The 15152-nt window shown below is 31.7% G+C and overlaps 1 protein-coding gene across 2 annotated transcripts; it reads left to right on the top strand.

Moving 5' to 3' along the window:
- The first annotated feature begins 309 nt into the window (after window positions 1–309).
- Window positions 310–4488, top strand: MYB150 (MYB transcription factor MYB150). Of its 2 annotated transcripts, none has more exons than XM_026128707.2 (3): window positions 310–1059; window positions 2098–2254; window positions 2710–4488. In XM_026128707.2, exons 2-3 carry the CDS (start codon window positions 2104–2106, stop codon window positions 4125–4127), a joined length of 1569 nt encoding a protein of 522 aa, XP_025984492.1. In that variant the 5' UTR covers window positions 310–1059; window positions 2098–2103; the 3' UTR covers window positions 4128–4488. The 2 variants fall into 2 exon arrangements, with proteins under 2 accessions (XP_025984492.1, NP_001236473.2); NM_001249544.2 differs by having other exon boundaries at window positions 335–679; window positions 2710–4445.
- Window positions 4489–15152: the final 10664 nt, after the last annotated feature.

The following is a 15152-nucleotide window of genomic DNA, read 5'->3' as shown; positions in this document are numbered from 1 at the left end:
AATACTTTATCTTACAATGTACTGACTTGGTGAAAGAAAACTAAATGAGGGTCAAATAAAAAAAAACTAATATATCTTCTAGTTAAAAAACAAAAGAATAAAAAAAAAAAAGTCCCCAGTTTATTGTCCCCAGATTCCCCCACCCACAAAAATCACGGTTGGCCCATAAAAGGGAAAAGTCAGAAAAGAAAACACAAAATCATCCATTCACAGAGTGCCACGTGTCGGATCAGCCTTTCAGCAATGATAATTATAATTCGGAATCTACCCTGAAGCTCGTTCCCACACTGTCCCATATATACCGCACCCGCATCCCCTCACACACACCAAACACAACATCAACAACAACAACACGAGGGGCATTTCCTGTAATTCACACACACACACACAACAACAATACGGTGTCGTTTCATCCACTTATAATCCTTTCCAAAAAAAAAAAAACGCTAACCCTAGCCTTTTCCCCCTTTCGTCTTTAGCCGCGTTTTTTCGATCGCGATTTCTTTTTCCTCTCTCCCTCGATTCCTCCCCCAATCTTCCCGCCACCTCTCCAATCGATTCCGCCTCTCGCTAGCTCGGGATTTTCTGCGGCGATCGATCCCAATTTTTCCCCTGTCGGAGCGCTGGATGCGTTTTTAGGGTTTCCTTCGCGGATCTGTTTTTCCCAACACGGGATCTGGTAGGGGAATTTTCGATTTGATTTGGGTTCTGGGTGTTTTTCGTATCGTCCCATTTTCTGTGATTTTGGGTGAATTATTTTTCGACGCGTGTTTGATTTGGGTTCGATCCTTCTGAAACTTGGTTTGGGTTGTTAGATCTCGCGTCAGGTTATTCGATTCGGTTCGAATCGTGATAGTTGTCCATCGTTCTCGCTGGATTTTGAAAGATCTAGGGTTAGGGTTTTCTTAAATTGGGGGCTTTTGTTGTTTGGTTGAATTTCTTTGGGGAAATTTCAATTCCGTGAGTAATTAGGGTTCTCCTGTTTGATTACGTCCAATTTGAGGTTTTAATTGTCCGATTCAGCCGTTTGCCATATAATTTGACGGAGACTGGTTTAAGGTATAATAAATGGATTATTGTTATTATTATTATTATTATTATTATTATTATTATTATTATTATTATTATTATTATTATTATTATTATTGGTGACAATTATTGTTTTTGTGTTTGCTTTATGATTAAAATTTCTTGCATTTTATTTAATGGTAATTTTTTTTAATTGTCTGGTCATTTGGGCAGTGGTGTGGATGTCTTCTTTTTTAGAGTAAATAATGTCAATTTACCAAATTGTCCCTAAATGTCGTACTGTAATTGCTAATGGTGTGTTCATTGGGCTCTGGTTGTGAAAGGAAATGTTCCATGTTGCCTTGGTGATTGGGCCCACCAGCCTTGTATGATTATGATATTAATATTAATGTTAAAATGTCGAGTTACAGTGATTTGAATAGAAGATATTCTTATCCAGAACTGGGGGGTTCAACACCTAGTCTTCCACTAACTGCTCTTACAATGTAGCTGTTATATAATATTTCTTCTTGCTTTTGAGTATTTCTTTTACTAACCGTGGTATGTTTTATTGTTCTGTAATATCTTCAAGTGATTAGTGTTGTAGCAGTTTCATTTCTTGCTTTTAAGTATTACTTCTTGGTTTTTTAGACAATACAACCAACTGGTGAATACAGTTATCAAGTGCATGTCTTTGAATTAAGTGTTGGAGGGTTTCAAACCAAAATCCGATATCGGTTAAGCTGTTTGAGTAAACAGAGGATAGTGGACCTTATTAATTTATGTATTTCCTTATATCAAGCCTTGAATATTTGTTGTGCAAAGATTGGAAGTGTGGTTCATTTACTAATATTAATCTAAGACTGAACAATACTGAGATATGTTGAAGGTGTTTCACTGAATGTTTAGAAATAGTTATTAGCTTTTTTCTTCAAAAGAAATCTTGTAGCAATGGCTCACTTAGCAGGCAAATGTTGTTATATTGCATGCATCATCCCCCATTCCAAATTGTTTTACTTCTTAACCAGAATAATGTACTTTGATGCATGAAGGTTGTTGTCTTATTCCTTATTGAATCCTGTCCTGCAGGTAATTATGGTGCAGAAGCGTTCTTTTGATGCTGAGGAAATACTTGAGGGGTCTTTCAAACACTCAAAACATGCAGGACCAAGCACTGAGCTTTTTTCATTATCAGAATCTGTTTTTCCTGATGATGATTGCCATTTACATATGCCAAAAACTTCAGGTGGGTGTTTAGTTGACGGCCTCTCCATGTTTGAGCAACAACTACAAAATCTGAAATAAAAATATTCATTTCAATGAGTTTCAAGTCTGCTTATTAGTCAACCATTTTAAACTAAATGTTTGTGCTTCAGAATTTAGAATTATTCCACTTTCTTATTTTTGTTTCTTTTGTTCTGCATTTTGGCTGATTTCATTATATAATCTAGTAGGGTCAGAAGAGTAGCTTGACTTATTGTCATATTTTCATATGTTTGTCCGTCAAAACTTAGCTCTCATTCATCTATTACTCTGCTTGAACATTAAAAAGTATATTTGAATGCTAGTGTATTCTGACATCTTGTGGGACTTACCTGGAAAGGGGCAAATTGAAGGACTATTTGGTGTATTTTTATGCCTTTTAGATTTTTATGTTAAATTTCACTGAATACATTTTGATATAGTCTACATTATTTGTAGAGGATGGATGTACACAATGTAGTAGTGAAGGTATTGAGAAGCTTGGAGGTGAAAGTTTTGGTGAACTTCCTACAGGGGCTGGGAACTCTGAAACAAGCTTCCCTGTAATAGATATTCCTGCTTCTTCTTGGGCTACCAGTAGCACAACTCAAGATCTCCACTTAGAACCACCTTTACATCTTTCCCTTTTTCCGGAGTATTTTAGTCCAGAGCGACCGATAAGGACATTAACCCGCTATGAGGACATCTATTCCATACTCCTTGAACACTCTCCTCGTAAACCTGTATCTGTTGGACCTGATCATCAAGCTGATGTTCCAGCATGGGATATTTCGGGTGCCACTAATAGGCCAAATGCCTCTGATGCTGTTTCAGTTTCAGACTTTACTGTAGGGGACATTGACGGAACTGAGAAAAGACTGATGGGGACCTGTGTAATCCCTATGCCTCAGATGGAATTGTCTAGCAATGATGATGAAGTTGGAAAGGGGAGAACTGACTGTAGCTGTGAAGACCAGGGATCCATGAGATGTGTCAGACAACATATCGCTGAAGAAAGAGAAAAACTCAGAAAATTATTTGGGCCTAAGAAATTCACTGAATTGGGTTTCACTAACATGGGAGAACAAGTGGCAGAAAGTTGGAGTGCTGAGGATGAACAGCTATTTCACGAGGTTGTTTTCAATAATCCAGTATCCCTTGACAAGAACTTCTGGAACTATCTTTCCATTGTTTTTCCTTCACTAACCAAAAAGGAAATAGTGAGTTACTACTTTAATGTCTTCATGCTTCGAAGGAGGGCAGAGCAGAACAGGAATGACCTGTTAAGCATTGACAGTGATAGTGATGAATGGCAAGGTAGTGAGGGCAATGATATTGCAACTCGAGAGGAAGACGAGGACTCTGTTGCTGAGTCCCCTGTATGTCATGATGAGACTTCTATGGCTGACTGCCACAATAATGGTCTGCAAGCCTATAATGAGTATGCTGCTGGCGAAACTTGTCCAGCTAATGAAACAGTAGATTGTACCAATAGGAACATAGATGATGATTCCAAATATGATCCTGTAGAGATGCATCACTCTAGGTGTTCCCCTCCTCTAATTCAATCCCAGGATCAGCCTGTTTGGCAGGATTCATGTGATGAAAAAGTTAAAGATGATTCATGCACATCATCAGACATAGGAGTTGTCTCACAGGAGACTAAGGTTACCGAGAATGGTGATCATTGGTGTGGTAACTATAATGGGGTAACCAATGGTTATAGCCAAGGATATGTTTTAGAGCATTGTGATGCAAAAGTGTGGGATTCTGGATTTGTATCATGCTCTAAAAATAAGATTGACTTCTTACCTACATGCAACATGATAGAAGAGGTTTTTGGTGATGGACGAAGGCAAGACATGAGAAGAGCTTGAGCAAATCCCGGGCTTTTATGTGAAGTGAATCTCAGTTAGCATTCTCTGCTAAGGGTGATCTGACTTCGATTTTTCTTTTTGTATATTTGACATAAGATTCAAAAAGTAGCCTTCATTGTAAAATAGTGTTTTGGAAGGTGATTTGGTCTTTCTGAGTTCTGTCGTCTCATATATTCTTCTTAAGTCCTTTTGGAACTGTAAAGTTTCTTATTCCTTAATTTATGAGTTTCCACTTTGAGGTGGGATACAAGATTGGAGGGAGGAAATAGTTGGTGGAAAATAAACCATCACTGAAGGAAGAGTTCCGGTTTTATGATGTAATTTGGCATTATTTAATCGTTAATGAAAATTCTCAATGGTATATTGCTTTCATTCATTTAGTTCAACCTAGTGGAACAGCCCTGGTTTGTTTTACGTATTAAAAATATTGCTTTCATTCTCAATGGCATTTTGAACCTGTTAGTAAGTATTGGAATCAAATATAATCCAATTCAATTAAGATGCAATCCTATATGATATGAGTTTTATATTTTTCACCTACAGTTCAATTTATATCATATAATTAAATTTATTATTATTATATATAAATTAATTATTAAATATAAAGTATTTTTTATCCATATAATTTATTAAATTATTAAATTAAATCACTCAATTTATTTTTTCAAGTTGTTTTTATCTATCTTGATTTGGTTAAAAAAATTGTAAAAATTCAATCCAACCTGGAAAAAATTTGATTGGATTAGGTAAGGGTCCAGTTAAATTTAACTCAACCCAATCCAACCTCAACCCAATCCAATTGGTAAATATCCCTTATGTTAATAAGATGAAACAAATTTTTTTCCTTAAACAAATGCCTAGAAAATCAACATTAATTATTACTGTGTTGTAAAAAGAGTTGGCTATGTCATTTTATAATAATGTTAAACAGAAACAAAAACATAATAATTTTCAACTAAAACATGCTAAACAAAATTTATTAGATTCTAAATTATGATAATTGATTAAGAAGATGAAAAACTGTTCAACCAAAGCAAAACAAACCGTGAAAGATTGATTTAATTTGGTTTGAATTTGACTCTCAAATAAAATAAAATAAGTTTTTTTAGTCCTCTAATTTATGTTTTAGATTTAATTTGGTTCTTTATTTTTTTTAATTAAATTTGATCTTCTAATTTTTTAAATTGATTCAATTTAGTATTTCATTCTAAATTATAAAGATTAGACTTTGTGAAGGTTCAAAACCTTCACCAAGTGATTTTAAACCATTACAAAATGCATATCTCTCAAAAAATGAATTGGTTTAAAAAATTAGAGAATCAAATTGATCACAAAATAAACTAGAGGATCAAATTGAATAGATTTTAAAAATCAAAAGACTAAATTAAACCCAAAAAAATTAGACGACCAAATTAAATTTAAATAATAAATTAGAGAAAAAAACTAACTTAACCTAAAAATAACTCAAACAAGATATTATGTACATTAAAAAGTTAACATTGCAAAAATAAAAATTAGCGGGGCACATTTCAAGTAGATTTATCCTTAGCCTTGGGTAAACAAATGATTATTTTTCTTTAGATTAAATATATTTTTAGTTCTTTAAATTTTAATAATTATTTTTTTAATCCTTAAAAAATATATTTTATCTTTTTATTAGTCCATCATTTTTTTAAATGCTTTAGTCCTTTTCTTTCTTTGTGTTAATGGGTGTCATAATTTGTGATGGTTTTTTTACCCTTCATAAATGATTTTTAATTTAATTTCTTTATAAAAAATTTATGTTAGTTTAAAACCGTCAAATTATGTACAAAAATCATAATAGTGCATCCATGTTTTTATGTTTCTTCGTTAAAAGTGCTAGAATATGCAAAAAAACATCATAAAACCATGTGAGTCAAATATTTTGACGGTTTAAAATCATTTTTGACTATTAAAAATTGTCACTAATTGTGAAATCATGAACATTACGAAAAAAAGAGACTAATAAAAATAATTTTTTAAGGAGTAAAAAAATAATATCCAAATATAAAATTAAAAGACATGAGTAGATAATAAGGTACCCAAGCTTATGGGGACTCATCATTTCACTCATTAGGAGGTACTTAAATAACTTTAATTATATATCAATTAAGTTGCTCTAATTCAATTTTAAAATAAATATAAGTAATTTAGAAATATTTATCTTTAGTATAATATGTTTCAAATTTATTTTTTTGTTTTTAATTATATATATATATATATATATATATATATATATATATATATATATATATATATATATATATATATATATATATATATATATAAAAGTTGATGTGAGATTAGTATCTCGTCTCATTTCGTTTCATTGTCATCCGTAATAATGTCCTAGTGTAGAGTCTTTTTTCATATTTATAAATTCATTAATATTTTTTACAATATTTTCATTTAAGAATTATCATTTCAATTATCAATATATATATATATATATATATATATATATATATATATATATATATATATATTAATAAAAGTAAAAATATCATAACATGAAAATAAATATCATTATGTGAATAACAAATAAACACTGTCTGTCAATATTTATAAAATACATAAATCAACACTTAAAATTAAACACAAGAACTAAAATTATAATTTTTTTTAAAGTGATACAGAATATCTCAATTCAAAAATAGGAAAATAAAATTTCAAAATTTTAAAAGTGGAAGATAAAATGTCTTTATTAAAAAATGAAAGACTATACTCACAAATTTAAAAACAAAAAGGAGAGCATAAGTTACACTTTAACCAAAAATTTATGGTACTTAATTTCATAATATTATTGAAATTTATTGTCCTTTTTTATAATAAGTATTAAAATAAATAAATTTATAAATTTACATACTACTAAAATATTTATTTACCCTAAAAAATTTAATATAATATATAAATTAAAATAATAATAAAAACACTAATTATCTGTGCAATGTACGAATCCACATACTAATACACCAAAATAGAAAAAAGAAAAATATATATATATATACTAGAATCTACTTGTATACAAAGATGGATATACGGGAGGCAACCAGAGGCTTTTATCTAATAATATATATTTTTTAGTTATATATGTAATAATATATATTTTTTGTGAAAAATATTATTAAATACATAGTAATAATAATTAATAATATATACTAATTAATAACAAATACACTACTTCTAGTATAAGTAGTATATACTAGTTAATATATAATAATATTTACTACTTCCAATAAAAATAAAATAATAGATATTAATTAATTAATATATGTTACCATTATTGTATACTAATTTTTTTAATAATATATGTTGCTACTAGTTATGATCTATTCTATATATATACTAATTAATAGATCTAATAAAAATGACATTTTTATATGGCGTTTTATTAATAGTTATTATCTATTTATTTATATATCTAGTTATTAACATTCTATAATAAACATATTTATATTATATATATATTTATGACATTTGATTTTTAATTAATTATTATTATATGATTAATGTGTTTGTCTCTTTTTTTATTATGAAATTATTATTGTGAATCCTATTTGATTGTAATTGTGCTTGTCAGACCAAAAAAACCCTTTAAAACTTGAAAAAAAAATACAAGTTATAAACCAAATATATTTTCTTCTTTGTATCATTTAAATAAAAAAAATTTAATTTTATATATAAAACTAATAAATAATTTTATAAAATTTATTATTTATTAAATATTTATTTGTTAGAAAATAGATATTTAAATAATTATGATACAAACAAAAAAAAATTCAACCCCTTGATGGTTCCCTGGATCAGTCGCTGCCTGTATAGAAGAGTCCAACTATTGATCTTGTTTTTTGGGGTTATTCTTTTTACCAAATTGTTATTATTTACCTTAGTTTTCTCAAAAAGAGATAAAACAGTTGAAACTTGCCTCTAGATCTAGAATATCTACAAGAGAGGTGAATAATGGTTTTTCTTGAGATTTTAAAAGGGTTTGAGTTTTATTTTGCTGGGGTGGGACCGGAGGGAGAAGAGTTATATTGCTTTAACATTTTGGCTAAGAGAATAAGTGAATTGAGGCAGAGGATACATAAATGCACAATCCCCACTTGCACAATCTCCCTTTTATGCATTGTGCTTGTTCCTTTTGACCTAATGAATTTTCATTGAGAGCCCAATATGTTACATAATTTATTTTGTGAGAGAGGTTAGAAAGTTAAGTATTAGGAATTATTGTGGTTTTCCAAAAATCTTATGTATGCTAAATTTGAGAATTTTGTCTAATCTTTCATTCTTTTTTTAAAATGCTTAGATACTTTGGAAAATACAATGACTAATCCTCCCAACGACATTGAAAGACATTGACTACGTTCTTTTTGGTTGTGAGTAGCTAATCTACTTAGTGACACTTTTAAATTCTTTTAGGAGAAGCAAGTAAACTCCAAAATATATTCTTTTGTGATATTTGATTTCTAGGAATACTTGAAAATGAAGTAAAATATTTATTTATGCTTGATTGAAATTTATTCCTTGAAATTCTTAATAGTTTTGATAAGGTATTTAAAAGTGGATATTAGATTTTTTTATTGTGAGTTTATGTTTGATTACCGTTCGTTACAATGAAGAGATAATGTAGCCTATGAGTAAAATACTCATAGTATATATATGGTTTTCATTTGCTAAAACGAAGAGATAATGTAGCCTATAAATCGAACACTCATAGTATATATGTATTTTCCGTTTACTGCAATGAAAAGAAAATGCAGCCTGTGGCTTGAATATCCATATTTCTTAAAGATCTGTCCACTGCAACAAAGATATAATACAACTTATGAGTTAAATGTTGTAGTTCTATAATTATCGTTCACTACAACTACGGTCAGAAATGGGCTAGACCGCCTATCAAGGGCCTTTGGCCTGATCTGGCTTGTTTAGTATAAATGCCAGGCTCAGGCTTTTTGAAAAGCCTATTTAAAGGCTCAAGCTTTTAAAAAAAAAGCCTGATAGACCTCTCAGGCTGACCTGTTTAATATGTGTGTGTGTGTGTGTAAACTTTTCTTGATTCTTATTTCTTATTTATTTTAGTATTTGACATTAAGACTAGATTATCAAATGAAACTTATGGTATTTTACTTAGCTTGTTTATTTTGTTGAATACTTAAAGTGCTTCGATTATAATTCTTACTTGGGTTGTTGTGATTAGTGAATTTTAATCTCATATTAGAGTGCTCTAATTAATTTTAACTTTTTTTTTCATGCACAAACTAAAAGGGAAGTATGTGTCTTTCTTTATATTAAATTTTAAAAAGTACAATAGGAATTTTCAAAATTTTACTATATAGTCATTAGATTCCCTTCATATATAATATTCATTGTAAAATACGATTTTTAATAGGCTCGCAAGCCAAGCCAAACTTTTAAATAGGCTAGACCAAGCCTAACAAAAAGCATATGACAGGTAAATAGGTCATGCCAAACTTTATATTTTTAATTTAGACCAAGGTCAGGTCTAGCTAAGCCTAGCCTGACCTGGTCTGTTTCCACCTCTAGTTACAACGAAAAGATAATGTGGTCTATGTGTATATAGTAGAATGCAAGTTTTTACTAAGTTGTTATTCTTGAATACAAGTTTATATATAGTTCTAAAAGTTTCCAAGTATATATTAGTTTCTAAAAGTGAGTTTTTTTTATTTCACTTTTATTTAATGTCATTTAAATTCTTTATGGGTGTAAAGGCTCATGCTATGTTTGTACTCTATTTTCTGCTTTGTATTTTATGCTTTCATTAAGTCTTCGCGAGTTACCTTTTTTTTTTCATTCCCCCCAAATACATAGGTGGTTGAGTAGCTAACTTCTTGAGATTTGTTGACTTACCTAGAAATTTGTTTGCCTTTTTGGTAGGCCTCCATTACGTTTGATGAAGAATATTTTTTTTTACTCCAGTATAATGCAACTACAGGGATAAAGGTAGGAATAGATATAGAAAAATTCCTTTATTTTGAGATGTAGATAATCCTATCTTATAGATATGCTTAAGGTGTAATTATGATGTTTCAAGACACTTTGGTGATTAGTATTTATGACAAACACCACTACTAGTTAATATTTTGGATATTATGTCAAGGGCCTATGTTGTGATCTATGGTCTCGATATCTATTTGTATGAATATATAATATGTTTTTACAGACTATTCAATGTGGGATTTGTCCTGTTTTTAGGAAAAATTCTATCGGATTTTCGGTAACCTTTTTTGGTTAGGGTTTTAATTGTGATTTAGAGTGAAGTACTCTTAGGCTAGCCAGACTAAAAAAATTATAGTTTGTACGCTGATCACGATCCAAGAATGAATCATGACATGTAGTATTTTGAATTCATGGTAATAAAGTAACTCTGAGAGGAGAATGGAGGTGGGAGTATTCTTGACATTCTTTGTTTTTGGTAAATGTATTCAAGAAATGGGAGTATACTGTGTATTCTGCTACTATACAGTTTGGAGTATTCTATGATTCCTCTCCAATCATATTGCAAAAGGATGAAGTTGCAATTTTTAGTTATATTGTTGAAGATCTAAACAGCTAGACCAATCAGTTTCCATCCAAAATCTCAACCGATAAATAAAATATGAATATATCTCTAACGGTGATAAATACGAAACCATAGGTGAGACCCTTGTCTAAGACTTCACCGTAGGCAACACCATGATTAATGGGTTTCTTTGCCCATTTATCAAAAAAAGTTTCAACTCTTTGCCATTTATGGACATCCCAAAGGGTCCAACAAGCATCTCACGTGGAACATCATCATAAGTTTGTTCAAAGATGTGACGATTCCATGCTTATTGTTAGGATATTTTAATGAAATTTATAATTTGAAGTAAAAGATGGGAGGCAGCCTGGTTGATCTAAACCAGGCGATGAAATTTAATGATGCTTTGGATGATTGTCACTTATTGGACCTGGGTTTCTCGACCTATAAATACATTTGGACAAATAGAAGAAAAGAACCTTTCAATATCTAAGAAAGGTTAGACAACACAATAACTAGAGGAATTAGTGAGAGAAACTATAAGTATTACATCTTATTAGATATGATTATGATTATTGTCCAAGATGTTTCATTCTTCTTGGGCAGCTCAAAAGCCACTAAGATCAGAGAATGATCATAGTCATATCTAATAAGATGTGATACTTGTACCTTGAAGAAAGATTAGACGATAAAATAACTAATGATAATTATAAGAAGTATTGAGAGAAATTACAAAGTATCATATCTTATCATATATGATTATGATCAATGTTTTTGTTTCAATTTACAAAGACTTGACTTCATTTTAACACAAAATATAATAATACTACATTCTTTTTTATTAATGAGACTCAATTAAGAACATATTATTTTTTGGTCTTATAAATAGAAAAAAGGTAGTATTTTTTTGGTAACTTGGTAAAATAATAATATATTATTTATCATAAAAGTAATTATTTTAATAATTATTTCTTAAAAATATTTTCCAATATATTTAATTTCAGAGGGTTCATGAAAATTTGTATAAAATTATACTAAAATAATATTTGATCATCAATTTTTTTTCCATAAATCTCTATAGGTTATTGATTAATACTAATGTGGACAGGAATCACCATGAAATTGGTTCACGTTCGAGGGATCATACACAAGGAATCGTCTTCAACCAAACCCTTTATTAGGGTCATTTAAACAACCATGTTTAAGAAACGTAGCTTTGGGTTTCGTTTCGTTGAAATTTCTAAAACGGTGAAGGTTTTAATATCCCAAGTCAAAACTGACAGCTTCTACTTTCTCTGTTCCTGGATACAAACTAATCAATGAGAAAGTGACGTAGCTTCATATGAAGCTTCTAAGCCTTGGATCTTCTTCATCAATGGAGTCCTTTGCTTCTTGAATATCAATGGCAGCGGAGTAGAGAAGGAAGAAAGATGGTTGGAGACGCCACTTCAAGGAGAAGATGAGTCAAGAAGAAATTCACCACCATACGAAGCCATGGATAAAAGCTTGAAGGAATGAGAAGATGAGTGGTGGGAGAGGGAGAGAAGGTGCATGAAATTTTGTGCCTCAAATGAGGTCTGAACTTTGAAGTGTATTTCTGAAATGATCAAAGTTAAAAAAATACACATACATGGACTCTATTTATAACCTAAGTGTCACACAAAATTGGAGGAAAATTTGAATTTCTATTCAAATTTCATTTGAATTTGAAATTGAATTTGTGGAGTCAAATTTTGGAGCCAAAATTTCACTAATTATGACTAGTGAATTTTAACTATAGTTCAGCCTACTAATCCAAGATCAAGTCCAAGATTCTCCACTAAGTGTGCTTAGGTGTCATGAGACATGTAAAACATGAAGGATATACACAAAGTGTGACTATATGATGTGACAATGGGGTGTAGCAACTAAATACTCACCTCCCCCTCTAAAATTTAATTGGATTGGACTTCTTCCAATTTAATTAAATTTATTTCTCAACATACACATCAAATATTTACTTAATGCATGTAAAATTACAAAACTACCCCTAATACAAAAACTAGTCTAGGTGCCCTAAAATACAAGGGCTGAAAAATCCTACATTTCTAGGGTATCCTACCTATATTATGGAGCCTAAAATACAAGGCCAAAAAATAATGAAATCATAATCTAATATGTACAAAGATAAGTGGACTCATACTTAGTCCATGAGCCCAAAATCTACCCTAAGACTCATGAGAATCCTATGACCTTCTCTTACATCTCTGGCCCAATCTTCTTGGAGTCTTCATCCAATGCCCTAGGGGGGGGGGGGGTAGGATTGCATCAGAAAGAACATGGTCATGGTGTCTGAGGCTCTTTAGAATCCCGAGTTGGCTATGAAAGCCAAAGGTATGGAGATTCATGTGTTTCTTTTCATCGATTGTTGGACGTCTTTGTTAGAACCAATTGAAGGAAGATGAATGATAATAATTTATACTTTAATAGAGGAATAAAAGAGATGTTGTTCTTGGAGAGAAAGAGAGACATCTGAGTTTAGTTTGAGCTTGAAGATCCATTTCACCTCAATTGGTTTCTTCTTTGGAGGTAATTCTGTTAGTTCCTATGTGTGATTCTTCTCTATTGATTGCAACTCTTCAATCATAGCTTGTTTCCAAGTTTGTTCTTTAGCAGCTTCCTTAAAGTCTACAGGTTCAATATCAGCAAGTAAAGCCAAGTGAATTAGATCACCATCATCTGTCACAACATTATCTGGAAACATTTCAAACTGATCAAATTTGATTAGCACGTGCCTATCTCTCTGGGGTCTAGTTCCCTCAATGACTTCATTAGTCTTAGGCATTGGGTTAGCATCATTTGTTCCCTCAATGTCTAAGTCAGCTTCAGAAATTATTAATCTCAATTGACCCTTTTGTTTCTCATGGTTTATATGGAGGGGCTTACAAGGGAGAATGGAAATGTCATCGACACAATTTTCAAGCATGTAGACGAATACCTTAAAGCTAATATCTTCGATAAGGACCAACTTCTTGTGACTCAATTGTATCGGGACGACAACTTGGTGGTGGATTCGATGCCGGTGGAAATTCTCAACGACCTTCGTGAAAGTGCAAGGCTAATGGTGGCAGCAGGGTTAAAGTAGGAATGCTTACACATGTACAGTACTTGCCGGAAGGAGTTTCTTAATGAGATTCTATCGACATTTGCGTCAAAAGAGCTCAACATGAAAGACATTGACAAGGTTGTGAAGACACAGTATTCCATAAAAGCTTTGTGAGTTGTTGATAGCATACTACTACCCAATGAAAGGAGACTCTTTGAATGCGTCTTTGAAAGGTTCATTCTTCTCGAGGAGGAGAACCCTGCATTACCAGGAAGGACATTTACCTTGCTACATCACACAGAATAGATGGGTTCCATTTTTGGAAGAGTTTGGACATTTACCCTGCATCAGCCAGAACTGGAATAGAAGCGTTCAGGTTTGATAAGAGTTTGGGCATTTTGAGGGACTTGTTGAATCTTACTTATTGTGTTAAGGAGCAAGCCATTGCTCGGCTTCATCGGATTACCCTTGATGTGTTGAACTACTCTGAGATGATGTATCATGATTGGGTAGGGTTATTCCGCACTAAGATGATAACAAAGTGGGAAAGTTTTTACTGTCTAGGCACATGGCCATGATAACAGACCTGCTAGACAGCCGTTTGGAAGCCATCTCCAAAAATTACAGCAACCCTTCTTTGGGTTATCTTTTCATCATCAACAATCGGAGTTTCATAGAGCTAAAGTCAATACGACGTAGATTCTGGCCTATCTTTGGCGATGATTGGCTCCAATAAAACAGAACAAAGTTCCAACAAAACCTTGAACTCTCTATCAGAGAAGCTCGTGGAACAAGATTCTGAACCTTTTGAAGCTTGACATCGATGATGAGTTAGAGCCTAATGTTGCGGCCGAGTTAATGAAAAACGAGCTCCGTTCCTTCAGCGAACTCTGATGATATATGCAGCGTTCAGTCTGCATGGTTTGTCTTGAACAAGTAGCTAAGGGAACAACTAATAAAATCCATAGAAATCATTTTGTTGCCAGCATATGGAAACTTCATTCAGAGGGTGCAGGATTTTCTTGGTAATCATGCTCATGAGCACATTAAGTATGGAATATTTAACGTCATGATTGACTCAACAATAATTTGTTTCTTGTAAGGGACTAGATGAATCCGACACCCAAAGGGAAGGAAAGGATGTGTGATTTCCAAAGGATTTGTGCCTTTGTCCTATGTACCATGAAAAAGATAAATGTAGGGAAAATTTTGTTAGATTTTGGTAATCCCTTGTGGTTGGTTATCTTTTTCTGTTTTGTGTTTTAGCGTGATATATATATGGACTATATGCGCTAATCACAATCGAAGAGTGGTCATGATAGAAAAGTGAGAAAATAGTTAAAGGTCCTGTGAATTTAGTTATGGTTAGACGATTCTAATCATATTTAAAATTCCATGC

Source organism: Glycine max, chromosome 6, assembly GCF_000004515.6.
Source record: "Glycine max cultivar Williams 82 chromosome 6, Glycine_max_v4.0, whole genome shotgun sequence".
In the NCBI taxonomy this organism is placed as follows: domain Eukaryota; kingdom Viridiplantae; phylum Streptophyta; class Magnoliopsida; order Fabales; family Fabaceae; genus Glycine; species Glycine max.
Note: the sequence above shows the minus strand (reverse complement) of the source record. Positions and strands in the feature narration are given on the sequence as shown.